The following is a 27,298-nucleotide window of genomic DNA, read 5'->3' on the forward strand; positions in this document are numbered from 1 at the left end:
TCTCCTTGGGGTATGAAGTGCCAGGATAACTTCAGAACAGCCCATACCCTAGAAGCCAGCCCAGGCAGCTGATGATCAAGCAGTTCAGGAGCCACATGCTGCACAGAAAGGCAAGTAAATGTAGTACAGCAATAGGAAAGGAAGAGGCAGGAGGTGGTTCCTGTTTGTTACACACACCTCCCACCACTCTAACAACTGATCTATTCAGATACATTGTCATGGTTACTAAATTCATACACCAAGGAAATGAATGGAGTGCTCAGGAGCTTTTGAATAAAAATACTAAATCCCTTCCGAACCTGGGAGGGATTAAAGTGTTTTTTTTTCCTCCTCAGAAATAGACCAGCCCACTGAAGGGACGTTCTCCTAAGGTGTTATTGCCTTCCTGGTGTTCTTATCTTGATTTCTTATACAAAAGTACTTTTAGTTTAAGAAGCCACCCAATATATTTGCAGCAATAAGTATTCAGTTTGTCAAACATTTGCTTTCTCCAGATGATGTAATCTTATCTAGTCTATTTTAATTTTTGATAATTGTGGTTCAAGCTGAAAAACCACATTTGCTGATGATTAAAATTCCATCAGAACTAATGAGTGGGTGGTTTATTAAAAGAATGTGCACATTCAAATTCTGTTCACTTTTGGTTTGCATTGACCTATACATCGTTCCAATACAAAGTGGAACACCTTAAATCATTATTTGAACAGGGACTTGTCAGATCCCACTGCTTTTATAGGTCTCCTGGACCCCTCTCTCTCGTTTGTTGGAATTTGCATCTGCATTCATGTTTGCAGTTTATAAGCCCTCTAGTGATATATCAATAACCTATACTGTCCAATAGTCAAAAAAGCCCATTGGCTGAAAATGTAAAGTTAATTTACGCTACTGTCTTTACGGGGGGACCTCTCTAGTACTTGGCTGCTCAGGGGCATGACTCAGCCCAAGTCTTCTAGAGGCACTCAGTCTGCATCCTTAACACTAAATGTTGTGATTATTAGATGCAACAGAGTGCACTTTTTAAATGAACCGTGGTTGCTGGATGCACACTTAGAGCATGACATGCAGCTCAGCAAATGTGTATCTGATTGCTGCACTCCCAAAAGTGTGACAGACTGAGGCCAAAATAAGGGAACTGCAACAATTATCCTGAAAAGTATAGAATGCACATACTGAAGAAAAAAGGATTCTCTTGACAACTTTAAGAATCTTTCTTCATAATGGGAGGTATTGGATGCAAACCTAAATATACAAATATATGCACAATAGGCATTATGCAAGAAGCCTCACACCATGGCAGATAAATAAGCATTTATTAAGCTCAAAATCTCCTTAAATGACATTAAGGTATTTAGTATTCAGTTACCGTTTATACAGCAAAGAGGATTTTTTTCTTTGATACAAGACAACAAACCTGTACAAAAAATGTTTTCCAGCAGGGGAGAGTGGTGTGTTTTTCCCCAGTGTCCTGTAATTCATACAATAAAATCCTCATGGTAAACCACTGATTATCCAATGGAAAAAGCCACCAAATCATAACATTCAGAAGTTCACTATCAGTAGGACAGCTCCACACAAACGCCCTGACCTCCTCTAAAAATATACGTGAGGAGGACTACAACAGACGCACACTGGGTTGAACTGACAACACGTACTGGTATTGTAACCACTTGTTCTTTCACTCTGAATTTGTCTAGACTAGGGTGTGTGGTCCTTTTTGCACTAGCATTTACAAGTGTCACATGTTGCTATTTTCTCTACCCTTATCTAGCTGAAACTTTGAGCTAGTGAGTCAAAATCACAGAGCAAGAAACTTACTCTGATTTCAGGCAATAGTGTTACTTGCAAGCCTATAGAAACTCAGCTGCATCACCACCATATGCAGGCTGTTTAACACGAGTTAAAACGGGACCAAAAGCTTCAGACTTTGTCTACACTAGCACTTCTGCTGGTAAAACTTTTGTTGGTCAGAGGTGTGGAAAAAAACGAAACCAGACTGGCATAAGTTTCACCAAAAAAAGCGCCAGTGCGGACAGCGCTGTCTGTGGGAGACTTTCCCGCCAACATTGCTACCACTGCTCATTGGGGGTAGTTTAATTATGCCAGCAGGAGAGCTCTCTCCCATCGTCATAGAGCAGCTACATTGGAGACCTGACAGCAGCGTAGCAGCAGTGGTACAGGTATCCTGCTGTAAGGTCGGTAGTGTAGACAGAGCTCTCCCCTGGTGACAAAGAGCGGCTACACTGCACACCTTACAACAGAGCAGCTGTAGCACTGCAGCCGCACTGTTGTAAGGTGTGCAATGTAGACATAGCCTAGACCTAGACAAATCATTTGATTATAATTGTGTTGTGTTCCCTTTCTGCATTTGTAGAGGAACAAATCAAGGTGGTTTTGTTTAAAGGGAGTTTATTTTAAATGAACTATGCTGTCAAGTGATTAATCACTTAATATTTTTATTCCACTGGAATGAGAACTTCAGGAAATGGTCACAATATCAGAGGATTCACTAACAGAATTTTACTATATTCTTACTAGAGTAAAACAATATAAATTAACACTGCATATTTCACTATTCTTTTCAGCATTTGACAGTTAGAAACCAAATAGGCTTTCTAAAAGTTCAATATAAAAATGTCACACTTATCTTCCCTTTAAGGCAAATTTTTGTTTGTGAAGAAAAATGTAATACCAGAATAATCTCTGGATAAATGTCTGTGCTCAGGTTTAATAGTTAGGAAATTGTCCTTTTACAAAACGTTCCACTCTGACAAGAGGAAAAAGCCATTAAGAGAAAGATGTTGACCCAAATTGCACTGTATTAAAAGGTGAAGTTTCCTTGTATGAAAGTCCATTATTCATCATCTTTAGAACCCGTTTTGCTTAACTATAAAAGACAAAGAAAAAATGTTCAGACACATTGCATGTATTAGGAACTATATTTCTATTTTACACTACATACAGGCATATTAGGCTGAGTTTGTACTAACAACTGAACGCATCAAATTCAAATGACTCTCAAAACTAATCTTATAGCTTGTCCTCTGAACTTAAGACTCTGCTTTCCCATATTTTAATGAACTATTTTACATCCAAAACATATTCTACAGTAAATCTCAGAACCAGTTTAAACTTTGTTAAAAACATTAGCTGAAGTTATTGTTTCCATTTAATAAGAAAAGGCTGATACCAGTCCACAAACATTTTGGAAAGTCAAACAGATGCAGTTCTTAAAAGTGTCGCACACATTTCTGCAACAATTGTCATGAGTGGATTATGTAGAGTTTAAAAACTTTGACAGTGCCCATTTGCTGCAGTTTCAACACTATGCTCAGAGGTATGCTGACAACAGGTTATACCAATGTTCAATCAAATATGTTTTGTTATAAAGTAGAACTTGTTAAAAATAGCAATGTTAATTTATATTCCAGCAGCAGAAGTAATGGGGTGGAAATGGCAAATGGAGGAACTAACAGACCAATATTGTGTTTCCTTGTACTCCCCATTCTGTCTGTATCCATCTGTCTCTTGTCTTATAGTAAGATTGTAAGCTCTGTGGAGTAGGGACTATCTTTTTTTGTTTTGTTGGTACATCCCCTAGCACAGTGGGATCCTGATCAATAATTAATAGTGGGACGGGGAAGAGTACTTTGTGGGGAGACTAAGGCAGAGGGTGCAGGCATGCAGGAGACAATGTGGGGCTGCTGCTTAGGAGAAACACAACTAAATGGCTCCTTGCTTCTACTTATCCAGGGCCCTGTAAATCCTGGCTGCATCCCTATTAGTTGCCCATGTGAAGACAGCATATTCTGGAATTCACAGCTAAATTACATACTGAAAGTTCTCACCTCAAAACTTCATTTGAAATGCTCAAAAGATAAAACCTGAGTTTAAAGGAGGAATGTAAGACAGTTAATGCTTTCACATTGGATATATCTTAAGTTTCAGAAGAAATGTGTATTTTTAAAGCCTTGTAAGGGATTATCCTTAGGCTCTATAGAGAAATGGGTAACCACAGTTACAGTCAGATTTTTTTTCAAAACGATTTCTAAAACTTGAAAATACTTACATGCTGGATGTATACAGACATTAATCAGACCACAGTCAAATCCAAATGTTGTTAGGAAGAAAAGCAAAAAGACAGATTAAATATCATTTATCATTATATCTGCAGAAAAACAATGTTCTTATGCAATAGTTTCACAGTTGTAATAGTCATGTTACCTTAATTACATCCACCCAGTTCCATCCTCGAGGAAGCTCCCCTTTGTGATCTATAGAAGAAGCAGGGTTTATTTTCAGCTCTCAGACAACAACAGCTAGACTCCAGCAAGATGTCATATCTTTAAAAGCTGAACTCTCATATTACTGATCTGGCCAACACAGTATCCAACAAGCAAATGCATGGAAAGCAAGGAACTCACAGTACTAACTTGAGGCAGGTGTAGCATGCAATGCTGTGCAAACTTCCCCGTTCAGGAATTGAGGTGAATAAGCAGACCTAGCTGCCATATCACTGCTATGTCAGTCAGTTTCTGCTTCAGGCTGTTGTCACTGGTGAAAAATTGTTCAGCTTTATAAGCAAAGCAAGTGAAGACTGGGATGAGACCCAATTCATTCTCACTCGTGACCCAAGGTGTATCTGAATCTGTCTTTGAAGGTACGAAACTATCCTGAACACACTGCACCATTTTCCTCAAGTGTGGAAAAGGAGGAGTAGACTATATTGCACAAACCTGTTTTGTCTGCTAGCTTTCGTTTCTGGGTTTTGGACAACTGCTCCTTTTTGTCTCTTTTCTTACTTGATGGGACTATTTCATGAGTTCCAACTGAGATGTTATTGCCTACAGATGTCTGAGGAAAAAAAAGTATAATTTAAATCTCTCTCCAACAATGACTGAACTGGCAATTGATATCTAGGTATCACCCTGATAGGTAAACTACAAATATTTGATTATGTCTGATTTCTTACTGAGACATCCCAAATATTTTAATTACATTAGTACTGAAAGATGCCTGTGTTTTATCACACAACCACCATGACGACAGCAGTTAGTTTAAAAGTAGTAATAATATTTCTAATGTGCTTGTGACAGGTTAGATCACAGAACTCCCCTTGGAAGCTGCCACCTGATGTGCCAAGACTACCTCTGCCCCTGCTTTCCCTGCCAGCTTGGGACCCCAGCACCCTGTCTTGCTGAGCCAGACACGCCCGTCTGCTCCAACACAGACCCAGGGTCTGAATTACTTGCCCCAAACAGCTGCAGGCTTAACTGAAAGCAGCTGAGAGAAGTGTTCTTGTCTTTAACACTCAGATGCCCAAACTCCCAGTGGGATCTAAACCCCAAATAAATTCATTTTACCCTGTATAAAGCTTATACAAGGCAAACTCATAAATTGTTTGCCCTCTATAACACTGATAGAGAAATGCACAGCTGTTTGCCCCCCCAGGTATTAATACATATGCTGGGTTAATTAATAAGTAAAAAGTGATTTTATTAAATACAGAAAGTAGGATTTAAGTGGTTCCAAGTAGAAATGGACAGGACAAAGTGAATTACCAAGTATAATAAAATAAAATACACAAATCTAAACCTAATACAGTAATACAACTGAATACAGGTAAAAAATCTCACCCTTAGAGATGTTTCAATAAGTTTCTTTTCTCTGACTGGACACGTTCCTAGTCTGGGCCCAATCTTTCCCCCCCGGTACAGCTCTTGTTCCAGCTCAGGTGGTAGCTAGGGGATTCCTCATGATGGCTGCCCCTTTGTTCTGTTCCACTCACTTATATATCTTTTGCATAAGGTAGGAATCCTTTGTCCCTCTGGGTTCCCACCCCTCCTCACTGGAAAAGCACTAGGTTAAAGATGGATTCCAGTTCAGGTGACATGATCACATGTCACTGTAAGACTCCAAGCCTTCATTCCTCCCAGTCTGACTCACAGGAAGGCTTGCCTGCAAACAGAGCCATCCACAATCAATTGTTTTGGTTGATGGGAGCCATCAAGATTCCAAACCACCATTAATTGCCCACCTTTTGCATAATTACAATAGGCCCTCAGAGTTATATTTCATATTTCTACTTTTAGATACAAAAGTGATACATTTATAGAAATAGGATGAACAAACTTAGTAGATTATAAGCTTTGTAATGATACCTTACAAGAGACCTTTTGCATGAACCATATTCCAGTTATATTATATTCACTCATTATATGATTTTATAAAAATATGCTAGAGTGCAATGTCCCAGTCCTTACAGTAGTAGCTTGAATAATTACTTCCATACCCCTTGCGATTGCATATGTCCTGACTATTGCTTAGTGGGGATAGAAGTGGTTCCCTGTCAGTGTTGCCAATATAACTAACCTGTTTAAAATATCAGTGAAATGAGCTGGAAGTGTGGATCGGACTCCCTACATGCTCATACAATTCTTTATTCACAGCGCAAATATACAATGCCTCAAGGGCTATTTATAATGCTGCTTGTACAGTAGAGCCAAAATGGAAAGGCTGAGATAGTCCACAGAAGGGACCTGTGTGATTCTAGCATTGTACAATCATACTGTCTTTCAGTCATTTCCAAGGAAGGTTTCAGTAATGTGTGTTTGAGCAAAACACTGTCACTTTAAGCAGAGTTAAAATTCCAGTTTCAAAGTCAAACATGAACCAACTCCGCAAAAACTAACTTTTTCAACTAACTTTGTCAGTTTATTTTCAAACCAAGGGCAGGTCTACACTTAAAAACTGCATTGGCACAGTTACACTGATGCAGCACTTTAATGAAGATGCTCTATGGTGACAGGAGAGAGCTCTTCCAGCTGCATAGTCAATCCACCTTCCCTAGAGGTGACAGCTGTGTTGATGGGAGAAGCTCTTTCTCTGACACAGCACTGTATACCTCGGAGATTAGGTCAGTATAACTGTCACTCAGAGTGTGGATTTTTCATGCCCTTGAGTGACTTTTAGTAATACCAACATAAGACTTTGTCTACACTGGCACCCCACTGAATGACAAAAGTTGTAACAACAAAAAGCACCAGTGTGGACAGCACTTCATTGGTGGGAGCTGCACTCCCGGCAATGAAGCTACCACCCCTTGTGGGGGTGGTTTTAATTTTGTTGGTGACTATATAACGCACCTTACAATGCTGTGGCTGCAGCTGCACAGCCACACCTTTGTAAGGTGGGCAGTGTAGACATAGTGTAGACGAGCCCTTAGGCTATCGGTTGGATCAATGGGAAGTGATCAATCCAGCAGGGGTCGATTTATCATGTCTAGTATAGATGTGATAAATCAACCACTGATCGCTCTAGCATCGACTCCGGTACTCCACCTTCAGGAGAAGGGGAATTGACGCGAAGACACCGCGGTAAGTACATCTAAATATGTCAACTTCAACGTTATTCACGTAGCTGAAGTTGCTTAACTTAGCTCAGTCCCCACCCCCATAGTGTAGACCTGCCCTTAGTCTGTAGTATAGACTTTATAGAGTGTGAACTGTTAAATTCAAGGCTCTTGAGAGGCCTGAAAACAAAGGCCCTTTATTCGTTTTCTAAAGAATACATTTATTGCTCATTAAGAAGGAAACAGACTGACAGTCATGGAGTGTGAACTCTTATTAACACACAAAGAAACCCCTCAGGTACAGTACACCTCTAAGGTCAAAAGCACCATTTAGTTCTCATACCCATTTGATCCTTGGCCTCTTTAGTAAGGTGGATAAAAGATCTGAATTACTTCCAGAAGGTGGTAGATGTATTTCCAATACTGACACTTGTCCTATAGGAACCAGCACGAGACCACCAATTCGCTATCTTCTGGCCACTACTAAAGTATGCGGAGTTAAATCTATTCATCTAGCAGCTAAGACTCAATATCTTATAACCAATACCATTAGCAACTCGTCCCAGTCTCTTTCCTATCTACATTTGGCTGCTTGCTTTCCCAGGCCCTCTAGAGGGAAAAACTACATCAACAGGGGCCCGAGCCTAGAGGCTTCTCTAACACAAAAGAGAATAATTGCGAGCATGGAAGATTTGAATAGGAGCTGGAGAATATGAAAGACAAAGCTTCAAATTTTCCTGGCTCAAGTGGAAGCTCAGGAATTCTCACAGAAGTTCTCAGGAGTCAGAATTATCCTGTCACAGGTGTTCTAACCTAGTTCTGAACAAAATTATAGATGAAGCAGATGAAAATTGGTGCACAAAGAAACAGGCTTTTGTCAAGTTTCCCGCTCCAGGTGAAATACTGCTTTAACAGAAGGGTCAGAAGTGAAGGTCTCCACTCAAGCCAGCTTGACGGAATCACTTGGAGCAGAGTTAATGTGCTTGGCATGTGCTTCACGTTCTAGACTACTGAGCCATTTAAAGTAGAATCAAGAAGTGTCATCTAACAAAATATTTTTATTTCCATCGCTAAATAATTTTTACATTGATTGTAATTGATTGGTTGCTTCTGCTATTCCTTCCCTCACTCTTCCTGTCAAATATTTAATTGTTCAGACCACCGGCATAGCTCATCCATTCTAGAGTCTTTCTTCACACTGCAAGTCAAAACCCACACTGGCTCTCACTAACTGTCTTGCACTAGTTTTGTAGTCACCATTGGATATTAGTTGGCTATATTAGATTAGGGAGTGTTTCTAATCACTGCTTCTCTCTCATTTCTCTTCCAGAAACTTTTTGGTAAGGTAGGTGAATACCAAATAAACATCCAGGTTACAACCACAGAGCAGTGCTACACTTCCTTTCATCTACTTTTTTCTAGCCACTATCTTAGTGACATAGCATACTGGCTTGCACCTCACAGACATGCTACAGAAGTTTTCTGTAGCAATGTGAGATGTTTAAATGTAGAGTAACTAAACATTTTATTCCTTTTGTTGTATTAAAAAAAAGTTCATTTATAAAACTAAAATAGATCGAAATGCAAGTTACACACTTACCACAATATGAACAGGTTGATTTTCCATGAACAATTCTTTATTATCTTTGGCATATTCAAAAAGTGTGTATGTCATGGCAGTTCCAAGATTAACTTCAACTTCTTCCATTAATTTATCCAATATACTTTGTTTTATAGCTAACGATCTAGAAGAGACCATAAAATCCAATTACAAGCACAAATGAATTCAAGAATATTGTAAGAGACCACATGTAAAACAAAAGAGGAAGTAACTGAAATACTTACATGGTGTTGTTGAAGAAAGCATTCATGGATATGTTTGGAGCTGTCTGTGGGTATGTTTCTGGCCATGAAATTTCTATTAGGAAGGCTTTCGGATCGCCATTTTCACCTATCTGAAAGGAGATCAAACACTTTAAAATGGAAAGCCTCAGTCTGTTATCAAATCTTAGAGACAAGGGGGTGAGGTAATATCTTTTATTGCATCAACTTCTGTTGATGAGAGAGACAAGCTTTCAACTTACACAGAAGCTCTTCCTCAGCTTCTGTGTAGGTCAAAAAGCATCTCTGATGACAGTAGCTCATCTTAATTAGCCTCTTAGAGTTGGTAGGGGAACTCCCACCTTTTCAGCGTGAGTGGGTGGGTGGGTGTGTAGTCTCCTCACTATATGTTCCATTCTATGCATCCGATGAAGTGGGCTGTAGCCCACAAAAGCTTATGCTCAAATAGATTTGTTAGTCTCTAAGGTGCCACAACTACTCCTGTTCTTTTTGCGGATACAGACTAACATGGCTGCTACTCTAAAACCTGTCATTACTGATACAGTCATTTTAAATTTAGATATGCAGCAGTATAACCTATACTCAAACTTTTTTACAAGACTCCATAGATATGTTTAAAACTTCCATGAAAAGTCTTGTGAAAATTTAAACATTTTCTGTCACAGTGTTTGCAAGCCAAACATTCTAACATTATACATGAAACTTGCTTTCTCTTCATTGTCTAATCTAAATACAAACCAAGCAGCATAATGCTGGAAAAAAAACATGTTTTAGTGACCTTTGATGTCATAAGTAATGGGTACGATTTTTAAGACTTAAATTGTTCACCTAAGCCCATCATATCCAGGGAGAGCCTTGTCCACATGAAAAGCTTGCATCTAAAGGTGTTGTCATAAACAGATTTAATTAAACTTGCATAAATCCTTCTGTTGCCACTTATTTTAGTTTCTGTGGTGTATTCCTATACATGCCCCCACAGGAGTTTTCACTGGCCTAACTAAATTGATTTTCAAAGCATCAAGTGTGAAAATTTTCCTTGTAGACAAGGCCATTTTAGTTTCTGTGGTGTATTCCTATACATGCCCCCACAGGAGTTTTCACTGGCCTAACTAAATTGATTTTCAAAGCATCAAGTGTGAAAATTTTCCTTGTAGACAAGGCCTATTCTTTGCAGGGCATGCTACAAGGCTAACTCTGGCTTTGTTGGATTTATGTGCAATGAGCAAGAGAAGGGAGAGCAAAGATTATGTAAAGCAGATTGCGAGTAGTAGGAACCTAATATACTCAATATTAAATACAGTTTATATTTACATTGACTCAAAGTTTCCAATTTCTTCATAGTAAGCTTTTCAGGAATAATGTGTGTTGCATGTTGCCACTATTTGAGAAATCTTTGTTGTGTCTTCTTTTGGTCTTATTTTATAATTAACTAATCAATGTGCAGTGCAGTGCAGTACACTAACTACATTCAGAAGAATGGCAGACTAATCCTTTCAACTCTATTCCACTGACTTTCTACCTAATGAAGAGTACACATTGCCAGATCTGATGCTGTCATATTATTCTTCCTTTTACAATGGATTGGTTTTCTCTGCCTTTCAGTAAAGATTCAGCAACATTATTGCATTCACTTGACACTTTCGTTTTGAAAGTTACACGATGCTACTCAGATTTTTTTTTTAAAATATGATCTATTTTCAATGTACCTTGTGTGTCTGTGAAGTCCCAAACCTGCAAACTTGCAGACATACTTAACATTACTCTTGTGAGAAAAGTCAGCAGGACTGTTCATGTTAGTAAAATGAAGGAAATCTGTGTTTGCAGGACTGGAGCATAAGTTATTTACTTAGTCCCTCTTATTTACTTAGTTCCCTACAAATTCAATTACAGTTGCTCACATTTTTTCATGACAAGTTATACTTTACTTGTTCCTCTATGACTACTGCGATGATTGCTATTGTAATGTTTTCTTCTGTTTAAAAGGGTAACTTTCATTACATTTAAGTTTGTCATGACAAGTTTTCTGAAATTATGTAAAAGGGCACTTAGAGCCTTTATTGCTAAATAGGTGAATATCCATCTGTTTCAAGAAAATGCTTTGTAATGGAAAAGGTACAGAATAACTTTAAATGAATATATTACATCTAATTAAAGCTTCATGTGGTCTTACCCTATACTGAAAGGAAACAGGACTAAGTTCTTTGAAACATTCATCTCCTTCATAAATAGAACGTAAAGCTTCTAGCTCCATCTGAAAAGAACAGATGGAGAATAAGGTTAGCAATTTAAATTGGATACTGAACTTTGTATAAACAGATGAGTGTCAGCATAACATACAGAAATCCACATTCTGTTTTTCGTTAAAAAATAAATTAAAATTTAGGCAATAATTGGTCTAGATATCTTGTCTAATACATTCCAGTAACCAAAAATAGGATTGGAGAAGTGACTTCAGCAAGCCTGGCATGCTAGTCTGAATTCAAATTTACTTTCTACAAACCCATTCCCCATCTTGGCACATTTTACTCAACTCTAGAAGACTTTTTTAAAAAAACCAAAACTTTATTTTTAACTTCCTCAAAAAATACCAAACATCTGTTTCAAGAACATTTCCATCCTCCCCATGTTACTTTCTACAAAACTACAAGAAAGGGATTTTGTAAGTGAGTAGGGACCAGAGAATCTATTAATCGCCAAGTACCTATCATACAATGACTTTCTACATGGTATTTACAGTTAATAAAATCTAACATGCCGTTGGTTGAATTAATACAATCACATATGAGGTGTACACTGTATATGATCAATGTATTTTATTTATATTTATATCTTAAAGAATGTACCAAGTACAAAGATAAGTGTATAGGACTATGCTCCCCAAGAAACAATGTGATTGATGTAGCGTTCAATTTAAAGTGAAAAGCCCCTGCAGCTGATTGCCATCTCTGGGAGGGTCTCTCCGTATAAGGGTAAGGACACAGTGCCTGCCCGCAGCCCGGACCCTCCAGGGCAGGTTACTAGTGCAGGACACCGCTGGTGACTCTGTGGAGCTTGTTAGCTAGCACTTTGGGCTCAGGCAGGCGGGCTTGCTGCTAACGTTACTGGTGTATTTCTGCATCACCTTTCCGAGTTACGTTCAGTTGGATTTTAAAAAAATAATCCGTGATCCCGGGGAGCGGTGGGCGCCGCGACTGGCCGAGCAGGGCGGGCCGGAGACCTCGGCGCCCGGGATCACGCAGCGAGGCAGCCTCCGCCCCCGGGCCAGGCAGCAGCACAGCAACCCGCCGAGCGAGGTGCGGCAGAGCGGCAGCTACCGCCGCGGGGAGGCGGGGTCGGTGTCTCACCTCCTGGTCCTCATTCGCCGCCATGGCCCCGGCCGGGAGCCCCCGCCTCAGCCCAGGGACTCGCACACAGCGCAGCAATCGGTACCCAAACCACACGCGAACACAGTGCGCATGCGCAGCCGCCCGTCACCTCAACCCTCTCTGGTTCCCCTAGCCACGCCAGGGCTGCTGTGTTGACGCCTATTTCGAGCTCTGCGCTATGATTGGGCTCGTCTGCCTCAGTGTCACCAATCCCGCACGACAATTGGCTAAATCTTGTGGCCTAGCCTCTTTTCTCTTTCTCTCATTGGTTCCTACGCGGTTCTCGAGACCCAATGGTTGGCTTTGTCGTTGAGGAGGCAACGCTGATTAGTGGAATGCACTGTCACTCTTATCCTCTTACGCTCGCTTCCTGAGGTGAGTCTCCAGCTCTGTTGCTGCCCGGTGGCGGCTTGCGGGCGGCGCTGTTGGGTAGGGGCCCGCGGGGAGCTCCCTTCCTGGAGGTGGTAGGACGGAGCTGCTGCCCCGGCCGGCGGGGAAAGCGGGTGGCCGTGGGTCAGGCGCTGGCGGTGAGTCAGAGGCGGTGCGGGGCTGTGGCTGGGGCGGGCAGTGGGTGGGGGCGGGGGACTAGCTGTAGGGGCTGAGCCTGCGGGGTTAGCACTGGGTGACTCCCCCGCCGGGAGCTGCTCCGGGTCATCCTGCTCATCACTCGCTTTTGGCGCATAATGCTAGTGTTAAAGAAACCCTTTGTCCCCCCCGCCCCTCCCCGCGTATGTCCGGTACTGTTGGGTTGGGCTATGCCTGTGGTCAGGCTCCACTGACAAAAACATACGCTTTTCCTTTAGTGAAAACAGAAACGATTCCTTAATAATAATTTTATAAATTAAACAACAATCCGCACTGTTGTTCCACCTCTGTTTTCCCTGTGCACCATGTCTATAGGTGTCATTCTTTTCAGAGCAGGACCATCTTTGTATAGTATGCTGCATCAAACATGAGGTTGGTGCTAAAAATGACAATGCCATGGTGAGGAAGAACATGCTTGTTGCTGTATACAGTAGCTGGCCGATGCAAACCTTATTTAACCAGACTGCTTCTTATAGTGGTAACAGATATAAGCTCTAGCCTGCAATTGACTCTGCCTGAGTAGAACCTGGGCTCTGCAAGTTCATAGGATTGTTTATGCAGATCCAGCTGCAGGATTGGGACCATCAGAGTTCTCAAGCCAGCCCCTAACCTGCCTCTTCAACTTCCAGTTGCAGTCCCTTCCACTTCTGGGGTAGGAGGATACTTAATGAGCTTATCTGTTTGCCTATAGTTAGTGGCCCTTTGGCTCACAACTTTGCTAATAGTGCCAGTGTCTGAGCAATATGAATAAAAACAGAAAAGTTTAAACTTGCCTGAGATCCACTGAGTGGTTCTTCCCCACCCTCCAGAAAACATTATTGACTGATTCTTATCAGAGTGTTTTTTTTTTAAAATCCCTGCATCTTAAAATTGTTTGTATTCCTTTCATTTTAAGTTGAGTGAGCAGACTGGATTTAACTTGCATCTTAAGTGAAAAGACTAGTTTAATGCATTTTTCTTAATGAAATATCTTTTGTATCTACTCAGAGATTGCATATTTGAAAAGGGATTTGAGATATGGGGTATTTTTGTTTTTCAGGCATTCTGTAAAACTTCAAGATGAGCCCAACACAATGGGACTTCCCTGTGGAACTATGTTGTCGGCCTATGGCTTTTGTAACCCTCACTGGCTTGGATGTAGTATATAATGCTGTTCATCGTGCAGTTTGGGATGCCTTTTGTGCAAACAGGAGAGCTGACCGAGTACCAATTTCTTTCAAAGTTCTTCCTGGTGACCATGAGTATCCCAAATGCAGAACAAAGGTATATCATCTATGGTGTTTTCTTATAAAGACTTAAAATACATTTAATGTATTATGCAAACTATAAAATTACTTACTGTAAAGTGTTTGCTGTTTGTGATTATTCTGTGTAAATCTTCAGTCAGAATGAATTAACTATTAGAAAGTTAATTGAAATCTGGAAACATAGCTTGCTAAGGGAGCACTATCACTCTTAAATCAATAATTTGGATACTTTTCATTTCAAATATTCAATTTTTAGATGTTCTGGAAAATTTTTAAAGCAGCTGTTTGTGTGAGAGTAAAATACAGTATGTGCGGTCTACTTGAATTTCTGCAGTGAAACTGAGACAATATCAGCTAGTGTGACACTTGGTAAGCAGCATAGACCAGTGGTTACTTATTACAGAGGAGAGCTGGAAATAAAGAAACCTGGATTCTATTCCCTAATTTTGCTTTCAATTGTGATTTTAGGACAAGTAACTTACATCTTTGTCAGTTTCTCTCTCTGTAAAATGGGGGTAATACTTACTTCACAACATGCTTTATAAAGTTATCTTTGCATGACAGGTACTATGTAAGTTCAAAGTATTTTATATTTCCTGAAGCTGACTTGTTTCTTTAGTGTCAGAATCTTTCCTCCTTCCAACACTCCTTCTCTTCCCCTCCCTCCCGCCATGTAAATCTATTTTTTATAATGTTTCAGTGGCTTACATCTGGCTCTTGAGCCAACAATGGAGTGTGATGGTTTTAAAAAAATCCTACCACACCTTCTCCATTAGGAAGCGGACACTTGAGAGCAAGATTGATAGAGGAAAGATCAAGTCCTCAGGACTGATCATGAACACGTGGAATTCCCCATGCACATGCCACACCAAAAATAAACTGGGTTGGTAACTCATTTTAATGAGTTAAATTAATATTTTCAGAGAACGTCCTATGAGTGGTACATTCCAAAAGGGATATTGAAGACTGGGTGGATGAATAAACATCTGAATCTGGTGCCAGCTCTTGTTGTGGTGTTCTATGAACTGGACTGGGATGAGCCACAGTGGAAAGAAAAACAATCAGAATGTGCTACTAGAGTTGAAATTGTCAGGTACAGTTGTTTGAGTTGGGTTATAAGTATTAACTTGTATTTGTATTAAGTGTAAGTTGCAAAGTATTTGCATGTACCATAAAGCAGTTTCATCTTATTTTTTAAATATATATAATATAATTTTGTGCTGGACAGATGAGACTCTATAGATTAATTATTATTGAAATTTTGTTTAGAATATTTGATATATATTTAAGAGGATTTAAAAATGTCTTACTTTAGACTGTAAATTGGCAAAGTTGCTTGGGAGCCACCTTTACTTCCTGTTTTCTAAAATCAGTGAGATTAAGAATGCCGTCGTTACAATCTAGCTGAGAAAAGAGAATATGTATCTCGTGGATGGTGCATGTGCCTTTTATATGCAATTTTTTAATGACTTTAAAAGTAGACTGAAAGTCATTGTATAAATATGAAATATGAGCTTGTCATTGCAACTCTTTTATTTCAGACAAAGTTTGCAGGGAAGAAACACAAAAGTTGCTGTGGTTTTGATTCAAAAGAAAACACCCTTGCCTCCAGGTACTAAAAGACTAATCAAACTGCAGTTCATGCAAATATGAGGTCCACATTTTCAAAGGACTTTACCCTGTTCATCATTTGTGCACTTTGCATGCAGTTCTCGTGCACAGTGATTTGTGTGCACAAAAATTCACTTGCCACTACATGCACATACACAATGGAAAATTTGCTCTGAAAAATTGGCCCTAAAGTCCAGGTGCTTTTTCATTACCTTTTTTAACCAATTTCAGTTCCTCAGTACTATGACTTTTTTTTTTATGTCCAGCTTCTGATACTGTGTACCAAGCCTAGTGCAAATATGACTGTAACCCAGGGGTTCTCAAACTGGGTGTTGGGACCCCTCGGGGTCACGAGGTTACTACATAGGGGGTCACAAGCTGTCAGCCTCCACCCCAAACCCTGCTTTGCCTCCAGTATTTATAATGGTGTTAAATATATAAAAACGTGTTTATAATGTGTGGGGGGGTCACACTCAGAGGCTTTCTGTGTGAAAGGGGTCACCAGTACAAAAGTCTGAGAACCCTTGCTGTAACCTATCCTACAAAGCGGTTGTCGCTTAATGCTTACCTCAGATCAGTAAAAAATAAACTAATTGCAGCTGATTTAAAAGCTGCACTGAAGCATTTTAATGTAAGAATATTCAGTTGTCATTATGAATATTTCCTTATTAAAATGTCAGATTGGAACAGGCACAATGCTTAAGGCTCTTCATTAAGCCCAAGGATGTCACCATTCTCAGTACTTATTTCTGCCCAATCAAACTGTTATGAGAGCCCCATTTTGAATGGAGGTGAGAGGTGTTTGTTATGAAGTGTACACAGTACATTTTTACCCCTCTTGCCAAACTTTGGCAAGGGATAAAATTGTCACAGTCTGACTGAATGTCAGTCATTCAGGAAAGAAATTTGAAGGGGTCGCATCCTAAATCAATCTATCCCAAGCTGTAACTGCATGAAATCATGGAAGGAGGAGCTTGTTTGTTTTTACTTGTTACATCTCTAAAAGTCACTGGTGCTGAGCTACAGAAGTGAGTTTTTTGTCTCAGTGGTGGTTTTTGGATTTTTTTAAATAACATGACTAGTACCATTAATTAATCTGTAAAGTGCTTTGTGAGTACCCTGCTTGTTCCTCAGGTCTTCTGGGGGTTACTCAGCCACAAGATATTCTGCTGATCAGAGCCTTGGTGTTTCAGATGACCTGAGAGAGAGTCTTATCTTTTTAGGTACATGTATACTCCACTATAATGCAACCCGATATAACACAGGTTCGCATATAGCACGGTAGCAGCGGGGCTCCAGCGGTGCTTTAAAGGGTCCAGGGCTCTGGCTGCTGTGGGGAGCCCAGGGCCCTTTAAATCACTGCTGGAGCCCTGCCGCCACTACCCCAGGGCTGCAGCAGTGGGGCTTACCGGTGATGTAAAGGGCCTGGGCTCCCCGCAGCGGCCGGAGTTCCGGGCTCTCTAAATCACTGCTGCAGCCCTGCCACTGCTACCCCGATATAACAGCGTTTCACCTATACACAGTAGGGATTTTTAGCTCCCCACGACTGCGTTATATCGGGGTAGAAGTGTATATCAGCTATTCCATAGCTTGTGATAGTCAAGCTTTGAGAAGAGTGCAATTTGACACTGCTTTGCCAATTGATGCTTGTTTGCATGCTCTTCTGATTTTATTAGGGGAAGATGTTATTGCTTCAGAAAGAGCAGCAGCTTTATGTAATGCTTGTGACCTCTCTGGAAAATCCTTGTTTGTGCTGCCACACACTGATCATCTGGTTGGTTACATTATAAGGTAAGTGAATCGATAAAAGTCTCTTCCTGCAATGCATTTTTTCCAGTCTATTAAGGGACATATGATATGCAGATTACAACTCGCCTGTACATCAGCTGTAGAGCAATTGTAAACTTACATTACTCATATTTTATTCCTTTCTTGAAACACTCCACATCATGCTGAGTCCTGATGAATCCAATAAGTTTCTTTTAACCTTTGTCCTTTTTCCATAAGGTCATGTTATGATTGGCACCTTCCCTCTAAGTAGGACATAAAACCTGCTACTAAATGGATTTCTGGGAGACAGTGTCAGGAAACCCAAAGACTGCCTTTGGTTCACTCTGGGTCTTTTTACGCACTTGTATAGTACATCTAGCCCTGTTAGTTATGGGAGATTGAAGCTACTGCTAGGCAAGTGTTTGCTTTTTCCTTGTCTGCCTTCATTAGGTGTTTTCATTCTTTTTCTGTATATGCCAACTACAGTATAAGCTGTTTTATCTGACATGTTGAGGGACCGGGGGCTGCTGGTAAGTGAAAAATGCTGGCTAACTAATTTAGGTCAACCTACAACCACTGCAGTAAGTCAATTGGCTGTTGTTGGCCAGGAGCACTTGCACTTGCATTGACTGAAGTGGGGCACTGGCAGCTGTGTGGCAGGAGCCCCCAACGCACCCAGAATGACAACCGGAGTTGTGAGCCCAGCCTCGGCTCAGTTTCAGGGCAGGCAGAGTATCAGCAGTGAAATTGACATTCTTGTCAGTTTCATGGTTTCAACTGCTGCTCTGAGCCAGAAGCAGCCATGAAACTGACAAGAATGTTAGCCAACTGCTGATATCAGTAACAGTGTCTAAACAGACACTGTGACTCCCTAACTACACCAACTTAAGTCTTTCATGGAGGTAGAGTTATGTCGGTGTAACAGGCCACTTCATCAGCAACAACATTCTAGTGTAGACACTGACATAATTAGGTTGATACAAACTGCCTTATGTCGACCTAACTCTTTCATGTAAACCAAGCCTGAGTACCTTTCCCAACCTGAAGAGCTCTGTGTAGCTCAAAAGCAAGTCTCTCTCACCAACAGAAGTTGGTCCAATAAAAGATATTACCTCACCCACCTCATCTCAAAAATACTCTAGGCAGATAATGTAGGTTAAAATAAATATCCCAAGAATTTTTAATTTAGTGCTTTCCTAAATTGGTACCTGTATGGATACCAGTAACCTAAGTTTTTGTGTTTTGGGGTTTTTTTTTTTTTGGTTGCTTACAGTGATTGTAGAAGGAATAGTGTTAAAAATAGCCTAATTTAGTACTTTAGATCCTGTATATACTGAAATAACGTCTTTATTTGCTTTAAAAGTGATGTGCAATTCTCTCTTACAGATTAGAGAATGCTTTTTATGAGCATGCACAGACCTACTACTATACCGAAATAAGAAGGGTAAAATCTCATAAAGAATTCTTGAATAAAACAACGCATCAGGTAATGCTACTCCTTTTTAAATAAGATAATTCCAAAAATGTAGATGACTTATAATATAGTCTGTGTATCATATATAGGATTTTTAAAAAATAAGAATGTTAAAACAAAACAAAATTTTCACACTTTTTTTTTTTCTTTTTCACTTTTATCCTAGATATGGTCCTTTTTCTTACCTTACATCAGCTAAAGTGAAATTCACCTTTTAAAGGCGAACTTCAAATAAAAAATGACAGTGGAATTGAATCCAGAGTTACATACTGAAAACTCCCACTTGTCAGACTTGTGGTAGTAGTGTATTTCAGCATAGAAACAGGTTTTCAACTCACTTTTTGAAAATAAAATTTCTGTGTTGAAATTCTTTTGGTAGCTCAAGTCAGCCTGAAGTATTCCAGAAAACAACACACCAAATACAGGTGTCTTGCTGCAATCTCTGATATTTGGGATGTCATGGATCAATGTATTTTGGGATATCGTCTCCGAAACAGGAAGTGTCAAGCAGATTTTTAAAACTTTGCAAAAGAGGAGAAATTATATGGAAGTTTTATGTTTTTTCTGTGCAGTGTTCTAGCTCAGGCTATAGAGGGCACTTACCACAGACTTCTGGGCTTAACTTGATTCTCATTTGTTTCTTTTCAATTCACAAATACTGGTTTTGACATAAGAATTTGTGTTGCAACCACCAACTATCCTCTATTTTGGAAAACATGGAAAGATTGCCTTTAGAGCCATGAGATGTATCCTTAAGGTGTCTATTCAGGGTCACCAATGGACAGTACAAGGCTGTCTCCCTTTCTTTTGGAGTGGGAGCAATAAATTGGGTTCAGCAAAAGAGCTCGGTGTCATGTTATTAAACAACTACTCATCATTGTTTTCTGTGATATCTATACACTTCCTTATATTCTGCATACTTGCAACTAAGTTATCTGTGATTTCTCTGAGTATTAAAATATATTCCAATTTTGTAAATGTTTGCAATCCATTTAGATTATTGGTACCATTAAAATATTGGTTGTATTTTGCAGCTTTTATTTGTGAGACATCAGTTCAAAATAGCATTCTTCAGTGAGCTGAAACAAGATACACAGAATGCTTTAAAGTAAGTAAGCTTTCTTTTTTCTCAGTGACTTCTCTTACTTCAGGGTTAGTGAAATGTAAAACTTAAATTTTATATTTGGGCAGTTGTAACAAATCAAGCAATCAATATTTTGAGCTCATTTTACACTGGAATGAATTATGTGTTTTGTTCGTCTGTTTTGTTCAGAGTAAATGTTGGCACAAAGAATTTTCTTGAGTTTGTGTTCAACTTCATACTTCAAATACGTCTCTAAATTTACATTGATATAAAATAACTTTTAGAAGTACAAAGGTTAAGGTTCTAACTTCAACACTAACTGATGTTTTATGGATCCTGTATTTCTTATGGAGTACATTAAGACCTAAATAGAAATGAATTAAACTCTACCTTTAAGACAAAGGGCATAGAAAATACTCTACACGCGTATCCACGCACACGCTGCCTCCTTTCCCCCCCACAATTGCTCTTGGAGCCTTAACTGTTGAATTTCCGTAATGATGTGCAGCTGTGCAACCTTAATGTGGCCTTGAAATTATTTCTGCATCTAATTCTTTGTTTATTTGTTACTTTATTTAATGAAAATTTGGAGAGGCATGTATTTGCCTATTCTTTAATGTCATTTAAATGGTCTCAATTGGGCTTTAAAGGTCACATTTCTATTAAGGTGAATGGAATATAGGAAAGGTAAGCTCCCAACCTTTACTATCATTATTTGTCAAAATCTTTCTAATAAAAAAAGATAACAAACCAGTCAACTGGTGAACTATTCATGTTTAAAGTTGAGTGTGTGCTTAATTGCTTTTGTTGGATAGACGTCATAGTCAGTTGCATGCTTAGAGCTGACCCTCAGGTGGTATCACTTCGCATATCTTGCTAAAGAAAAGCATTCCATGGCTACTTTCTGCGAAAATTTCTGAATTTCACTTTTGGATATTTTTAGATGTATCTCTGAAACCAAAAGCTGTAACTAAATCCAAACTTCAGAATATTCTAACTTACTATTTTGTTGCTTAACAAAAAAAAAAGTCAATTTCCGACTCCTGTGCTACATCCCTGAATATGTGCTACTATTTATCATATCTGAAGATTTACTAGTATTTCAGAAATGTTTTTAATGTTCTTTTGGGAACGTGTAATCGTAGTGTTCTTTTGACTATTGCAGTTTGTGTTCAGTCTGCCTGTTGGTAGAGATTAATGAAGCAAAAAAGCACAAGGTTTGGGTTTGTTTTTGTTTCTTTTCTTTTTAAATAGCTCCTAAACTGCTGATTGGAAAAAGGCAGGAAAAGTTTTGCCTTGACCAATTAATAGAAATAGAAAGTTTGCTTGAAGATGTTGTGAATGCAGAGTCAGTTGTATGTGTTACTGTTATCAAAGAGCTTTTCACCAGAAAAAAATATTTTCATTGAATGCGGATTCTTTCTTTTTGAATAGTTTGTTTTGTTTCATATGCCAACCCACCTAACTTCTAAACATTCATGTTTAGAAATTACAGAACTGCATATAATCTTGTACATGAATTGAGGGCGCATGAAACGAACATGTTGGAAATCAAGACCATGGCAGGATTTATAAACTACAAGGTAACAAATTTGTTGTAATCTTTAGCAAACCTGTAAATTTTAAAATATGATGGTATCTGAAGGACTCAAAATCTGTAAAGATTTAATTTTAAAAATGCCTCTCCTAATATTATTGCTTTTAGAGCATTATCTAGCTCTAAAGTACTACCTGGCTGCAGTCCCCCTAAATTCCAGCTTGTGGAGGTTACTTCAAATTCCAAGGAGAAAATACCTCCTCAGTAGAAGTTGGGCTCAGGTGTTTAGAATTGTGTTTCCTCTTTGAAGAGTTAGAGCTTACATGGGGCTCAATCCCATGAACAGCTTAGCACCTCCTCAATTCCCATTGAAGTCAGTGGGAATAAACAGCACTTTACAGAAACAAGTTCATGTAGCCTTTGGATTAATGATCCCCCATTTTAAAAGGTGGAGAAGGAATAGTAATCCTGAAGAAAGGATGGCTCTTCCTTTGGAAGAACCAGTTTTAGGGGACCTTGGGTCAGCAAAGTGTCTTCCTGCCTACCAATTTAAAAAAAACATTACTGGAGCTGGTCCTCAACCAGGCCCTTGAAAAGAAATATCCACAAGGTTTGGATTACTGCAGACTTCATAGTCTTTGTGGGGAAGATCACTGCCTCCAAAGGATATCTGGCGCTGTCCATCCCTCCTCTCCCAAGTAGCTCAGCAATTCCATGCTGGATCTGGGAGTGTGTGGTGGTCACTCTCTTCTGAGGTGAGTTTGATCTGTGCTTGTTTGTTTATTTTCTGGGGAGGACTAATCATTCGGTTCTTGCCATAATTTATATGGAGGGCCATGTGGATGTGTGGCACGGAACCGTGCTTGCTTCAGATAAAATGCTATCAGGTGTTGTATCCGACCTTCATTTTTTAAATTGTTTGGGATCTTATTTACCTACTACATTTCTAATGTTAGATTTACTTTTAGAAATTTGAACTTTGATTAGACTGTTGATAAAGATTTTAAAGTCTTTTATTTTGATTTCTATAGATTTGTCGCCTCTGTTTTCAGCATAACACCCCATTGGATGCAATTGCTCAGTTCAGGAAGCATATTGACTTGTGCAAGAAAAAAATAGGCAGTGCAGAGCTGGCTTTTGAGCATGCTGCCTGGATGTCTAAACAGTATGTTTTTGCTAAGTAATACTTCCATTGTAGCTCATGTATAAGCATTTCACAAAGTTAATTGTTTTATGTCTAGAGAAGCAGTGAAATTCTGAGTTTTTCTTCGTGAAAGAGTTGCAATAGATATTAAAAGATATAATATACTTAGGCATTTATTAGTTTAATTGTCCTGTGTCAGTGTGCTTTGCATTAATAATTGACAGTAATTCATAAGTGGTGGGACTCAGCATGTATTACGTACTGTGAGATATAGAATCTGATTTTACGGTTTTTAGAAGCTTTGTCTAACTGGCTTCAGTAGGAATTTAAAACTTCATAATGTATGCCAACCTCACAAAGACATTATCATAACATTATACTGTGTTTTAAACATACAGAAGACAGCAGGCCATAGCTGTAAAGATTGCTGTCCTCTGAGGGAGCGGGCAGGAGAGTTCTACTTATTGGGATTGCCTCAAGTTAGTGGGGAGGAGTTAGGAAGCTTTCATTGTCATTGCCTAGTCTTATTGTTCTGCATGTAAAGGGAGGGCTTCAGTCTCCAGGGATGTCAGTCAGCATCAGTCATGAGCACTGAATGCATATAGAAATTAAAACCCTACTGATTTTACAAAACAGTACAATTATTTCAAAATAGCTGGGCCCTGACCCTGGCATTTCTGCACCCATATGAATGCAATTGTGGGGAATGGGTCATTGAGGTTCAAAAACCTATGAAAGTCTTGGATGAACTTTAATTTAATTTACAATGACACTTTAGTTCAAATCCACTGTGTATTGTACTTAACCATAGCCACATATATCATACAGTTAAAGCTTAATCTTTCATTTTATAGTAAATATTCAGGTAAAAAAAAGTTGTTGTTGTTGTTTTTAAAGATTTCAGGCCTTTGGAGACTTGTTTGATGAGGCTATTAAACTAGGCTTGACAGCAATTCAGACTCAGAATCCAGGTTTTTATTACCAGCAGGCAGCATACTATGCGCAGGAACGGAAGCAACTAGCCATCGTACTCTGTAACCATGACGTAAGTTGCAAACTGTTTTGCCAATCAGCTAACTTTTTGTTCTAAATATTTATTAAAGCTTCAGTCTAGTATAGATGAAGCTAAATCCAGTAATATGCCTTTATTAGCAACCTAGGAGCAGCAATACCTAGTACAGTATTTGGAAGGATTGACTATTAGTGAATAAATTAATCATCACTTTATCCCAAACGACCTCAACTGTAAAAAAAAAAAAAACAAAACAAAACAAAACAAAAAAACAACCAACCAACCAATTTTTAGTTATGCAGCAGATTTTATGTAAAATATTTTTCTAAATGTTTCTAAATTATTCAGCACTTATCTGGCAGAAAAAGTCTGAAAAAGGAGCCAATTTGTATTCCGCTATGAACATTTATGTATAATTATAGCAAACTATACTTTCACACTGACGTGTCAATCATTTAAAATATGCTGAATTCCTACTGATGCTACTTAACCTGTTACTGCTGCATAACCCTGTTAGGAACCGTTTAAAAAAAAAAATAAACAAAGCTGCCTATAATTGTGCAGACTTTAAAAGGAAAAGTAATTAGTTTACACCAATTACAAGTTATGCTAAAAACAAATGAAAGTAAATAGGCTGTGGTGTTAGACTGAATTGAGAATGTAAGAATGGTCTGACCTAGTACAGCCAATGGTGCATCTAGCCCAGTATCCTGTCTTCTGACAGTGGCTAGTGGCAAATGCTTCAGAGGGAATGAACACAACAGGACAATTCTAGCCTATCTTCTCTAATCCCAGCTTCTGGCAGTCAGAGGCTTAGGTACTCCCAGAGCATGTGATTGCATCCCTGACCATATTGGCTAATAGCCATTGATAGACCTATTCTCCATGAATTTATCTAATTCTTTTTTGAACCCATTTATACTTTTCACCTTCACAACATCCCCAGCAACATCCCCCACAGGTTGACAGTGTATTGTGTGAAGAAGTACTTCTTTGTTTGTTTTAAACCTGCTGCCTATTAATGTCATTGAGTGACCCCTTGTTCTTGTATTATGAGAAGGGGTAAATTACACTTCCTTATTCACTTTCTCCACACCATTCATGGTTTTATGCTGTCATATCTCTCCCTTAATCATCTCTTTTCTAAATTAAACTGTTCCAGACATCTTAATCTCTCCTCATCTAAAAGGTGTTCCATACCAGTTATCATTTTTGGTTGCCATTCTCTGTACCTTTTTCCAATTCTAATATATCTTTTTTGAGATGGAGTGACGAGAACTGCATGCAGCATTCAAAGTGTGGGTGTACCATGGATTTATATAGTGGCATTATTATATTTTCTGTCTTATTATCTATCCCTTTTCTAGTGGTTACTACCAATCTGTTAGCTATTTTGACGGCCACTGCACATTGAGCAGATGTTTTCGGAGTACTATCCACAATGACTCCAAGATCTCTCTTGAGTGGTAATAGCTAATTTAGACCCCATTCATTTATATGTATAGCTGGGACAATGTTTTTCAATATGCATTTCTTTGCATATACCAACATTGAATTGTATCTACCATTTTGTTGCCCAGCCGCCCAGTTTTGTGAGATCCTTTTGTAACTCTTCACAGTCAGCTTTGGACTTAACTGTCTTGAGTAATTTTGTTTATCTGCCATCTTTGCCCCTCATTGCTCACCCCTTTTTCCAGATCATTTACGAATATATTGAACAGGACTGATTCCAGTACAGATCCTTGCAACACCCTGTTATTTACCTCTCTTCATTGCGAAAACTGACCATTTATTCCTACCCCTTGTTTCCTACCTTTTTAACCGTTACTGATCCATAAGAGGACGTTCCCTTTTATCCCATGACTGCTTAGTTTGCTTAAGATCCTTTCATGAGGAACCTTGTCAAAGACTTTCTGAAAGTCCAGTACGCTATATCAGCTAGATCACCTTTGGCCACATGCTTGATGACACCCTCAGAGAATTCTAATAGATTGGTGAGGCATAGTTTCCCTTTACAAAAGCAGTGTTGACTCTTCTCCAGTGTATTGTGTCCACCTGTGTGTTTGGTAATTCTGCCCTTCACTATGGTTTCAACCAGTTTGCGCGTTACTGAAGTTAGGCTTACTGGCCTGTAATTGTCAAGATTGCCTCTGGAGCCTTTTTAAAAAATTGGCATGACATTAGCTATTCTCCTATCATCTGGCTCAGAAGCTGATTTAAGCAATAGGTTTCATACCACAGTTAATAGTTCTGCAAGTTCATATCTGAGTTCCTTCAGAACTCCTGGGTGACTACCATCTGCTTCGGGTGACTTATTACTGTTTAAATTATGAATTTGTTCCAAAACCTTCTCTATTTATACCTCAATCTGAGGCAGTTCCTTAGATTTATCACCTAAAAAGAATGGCACTGCTGCAGGAATTTCCTTCACATTCTTTGCAGTGAAGATCAATGCAAATAATTAATTTAGCTTTTCTGCAACTGCCTTGTCTTCCTTGAGTGCTCCTTTTAGCATTTGATTTGTCCACTGCTTGTTTGGCAGCTTTCCTGCTTTTGATGTACTGAAAAAAAATTGCTGTTAGTTTTTGTCTTTTACGTGTTGCTCTTCAAATTCTTGTTGTGGCCCGCCTAATTATACTTTTATGGTTGACTTGCGAGAGTTTATGCTTCTGTTTTCCTCAGTGGGATTTGACTTCCTATTTATAAAGATGCCTTTTTGCCTCTAACCATCTTTCACTCTGATTAGCCAAAATGGCATTTTCTTGGTTTTGATCATTACTGCTTTTTTTTAATTTGGAATATACATTTAGTTTGAGCCTCTATTATGATGTTTTAAATAGTTTACATGCTGCAGGCATTTCATTTCACTCTTGTGACTGTTCCTTTTAATTTCTGTTTAACTAGCTTTCTCGTTTTTGTGTCATTCCCTCCACAGTAGCATTGAAAAAGGACTTTCTCTAGTATTTTTCTCTCTACAAGGATATTAAATTTAATTACATTATGGTTCCTATTACTTAATGCTTCAGCTATATTCACCTCTTCGTCCAGATCCTGTGCGCGATTTAGGACTAAATCAAGAATTGCCTCTCTCCTTGTGGGCTCCAGAACTAGCTGCTCCAAGAAGCAGTCATTAATCATGTCTAGAAATTTTATCTCTGCATCCCATCCTGAGGTGACATGTAGCCAGTTATTACGGGGGTAGTTGAAATCCTCCATTATTATTGGGTTTTCTCTGTTTTTGTAGCCTGTCTCTGAGCCACTTTACTGCGGTCAGTAATA

At 39.1% G+C, this 27,298-nt stretch overlaps 2 protein-coding genes across 4 annotated transcripts in view; one reads left to right on the top strand and one right to left on the bottom strand.

Moving 5' to 3' along the window:
* Positions 1 to 1,293: 1,293 nt before the first annotated feature.
* RWDD4 (RWD domain containing 4) lies at positions 1,294 to 12,681 on the bottom strand. Its single transcript, XM_050945420.1, has 8 exons — positions 12,535 to 12,681; positions 11,361 to 11,441; positions 9,194 to 9,303; positions 8,949 to 9,093; positions 4,734 to 4,851; positions 4,222 to 4,271; positions 4,067 to 4,069; positions 1,294 to 2,884 (listed from the first exon to the last, which is right to left on the bottom strand). Exons 1-8 carry the CDS (start codon positions 12,556 to 12,558, stop codon positions 2,852 to 2,854), a joined length of 564 nt encoding a protein of 187 aa, XP_050801377.1. The 5' UTR covers positions 12,559 to 12,681; the 3' UTR covers positions 1,294 to 2,851.
* Positions 12,682 to 12,936: 255 nt separating this feature from the next.
* Positions 12,937 to 27,298, top strand: part of TRAPPC11 (trafficking protein particle complex subunit 11) — a 39,040-nt gene continuing 24,678 nt past the window's right edge. For all 3 annotated transcript variants that reach the window (XR_007773353.1, XM_050945315.1, XM_050945316.1), the window contains exons 1-10: positions 12,937 to 13,082; positions 14,180 to 14,403; positions 15,311 to 15,480; positions 15,929 to 15,999; positions 17,675 to 17,789; positions 19,155 to 19,254; positions 20,277 to 20,350; positions 21,813 to 21,909; positions 22,895 to 23,028; positions 23,905 to 24,052. Coding sequence is in view for 2 of the 3 variants with exons in the window: in XM_050945315.1 (XP_050801272.1) it covers positions 14,200 to 14,403; positions 15,311 to 15,480; positions 15,929 to 15,999; positions 17,675 to 17,789; positions 19,155 to 19,254; positions 20,277 to 20,350; positions 21,813 to 21,909; positions 22,895 to 23,028; positions 23,905 to 24,052 (1,113 nt within the window). In the remaining variant the exon portion in view is untranslated. The remainder of the gene's footprint in view (positions 13,083 to 14,179; positions 14,404 to 15,310; positions 15,481 to 15,928; positions 16,000 to 17,674; positions 17,790 to 19,154; positions 19,255 to 20,276; positions 20,351 to 21,812; positions 21,910 to 22,894; positions 23,029 to 23,904; positions 24,053 to 27,298) is intronic.

The sequence above is a fragment of the Gopherus flavomarginatus genome, chromosome 3 (genome assembly GCF_025201925.1).
Source record: "Gopherus flavomarginatus isolate rGopFla2 chromosome 3, rGopFla2.mat.asm, whole genome shotgun sequence".
In the NCBI taxonomy this organism is placed as follows: domain Eukaryota; kingdom Metazoa; phylum Chordata; order Testudines; family Testudinidae; genus Gopherus; species Gopherus flavomarginatus.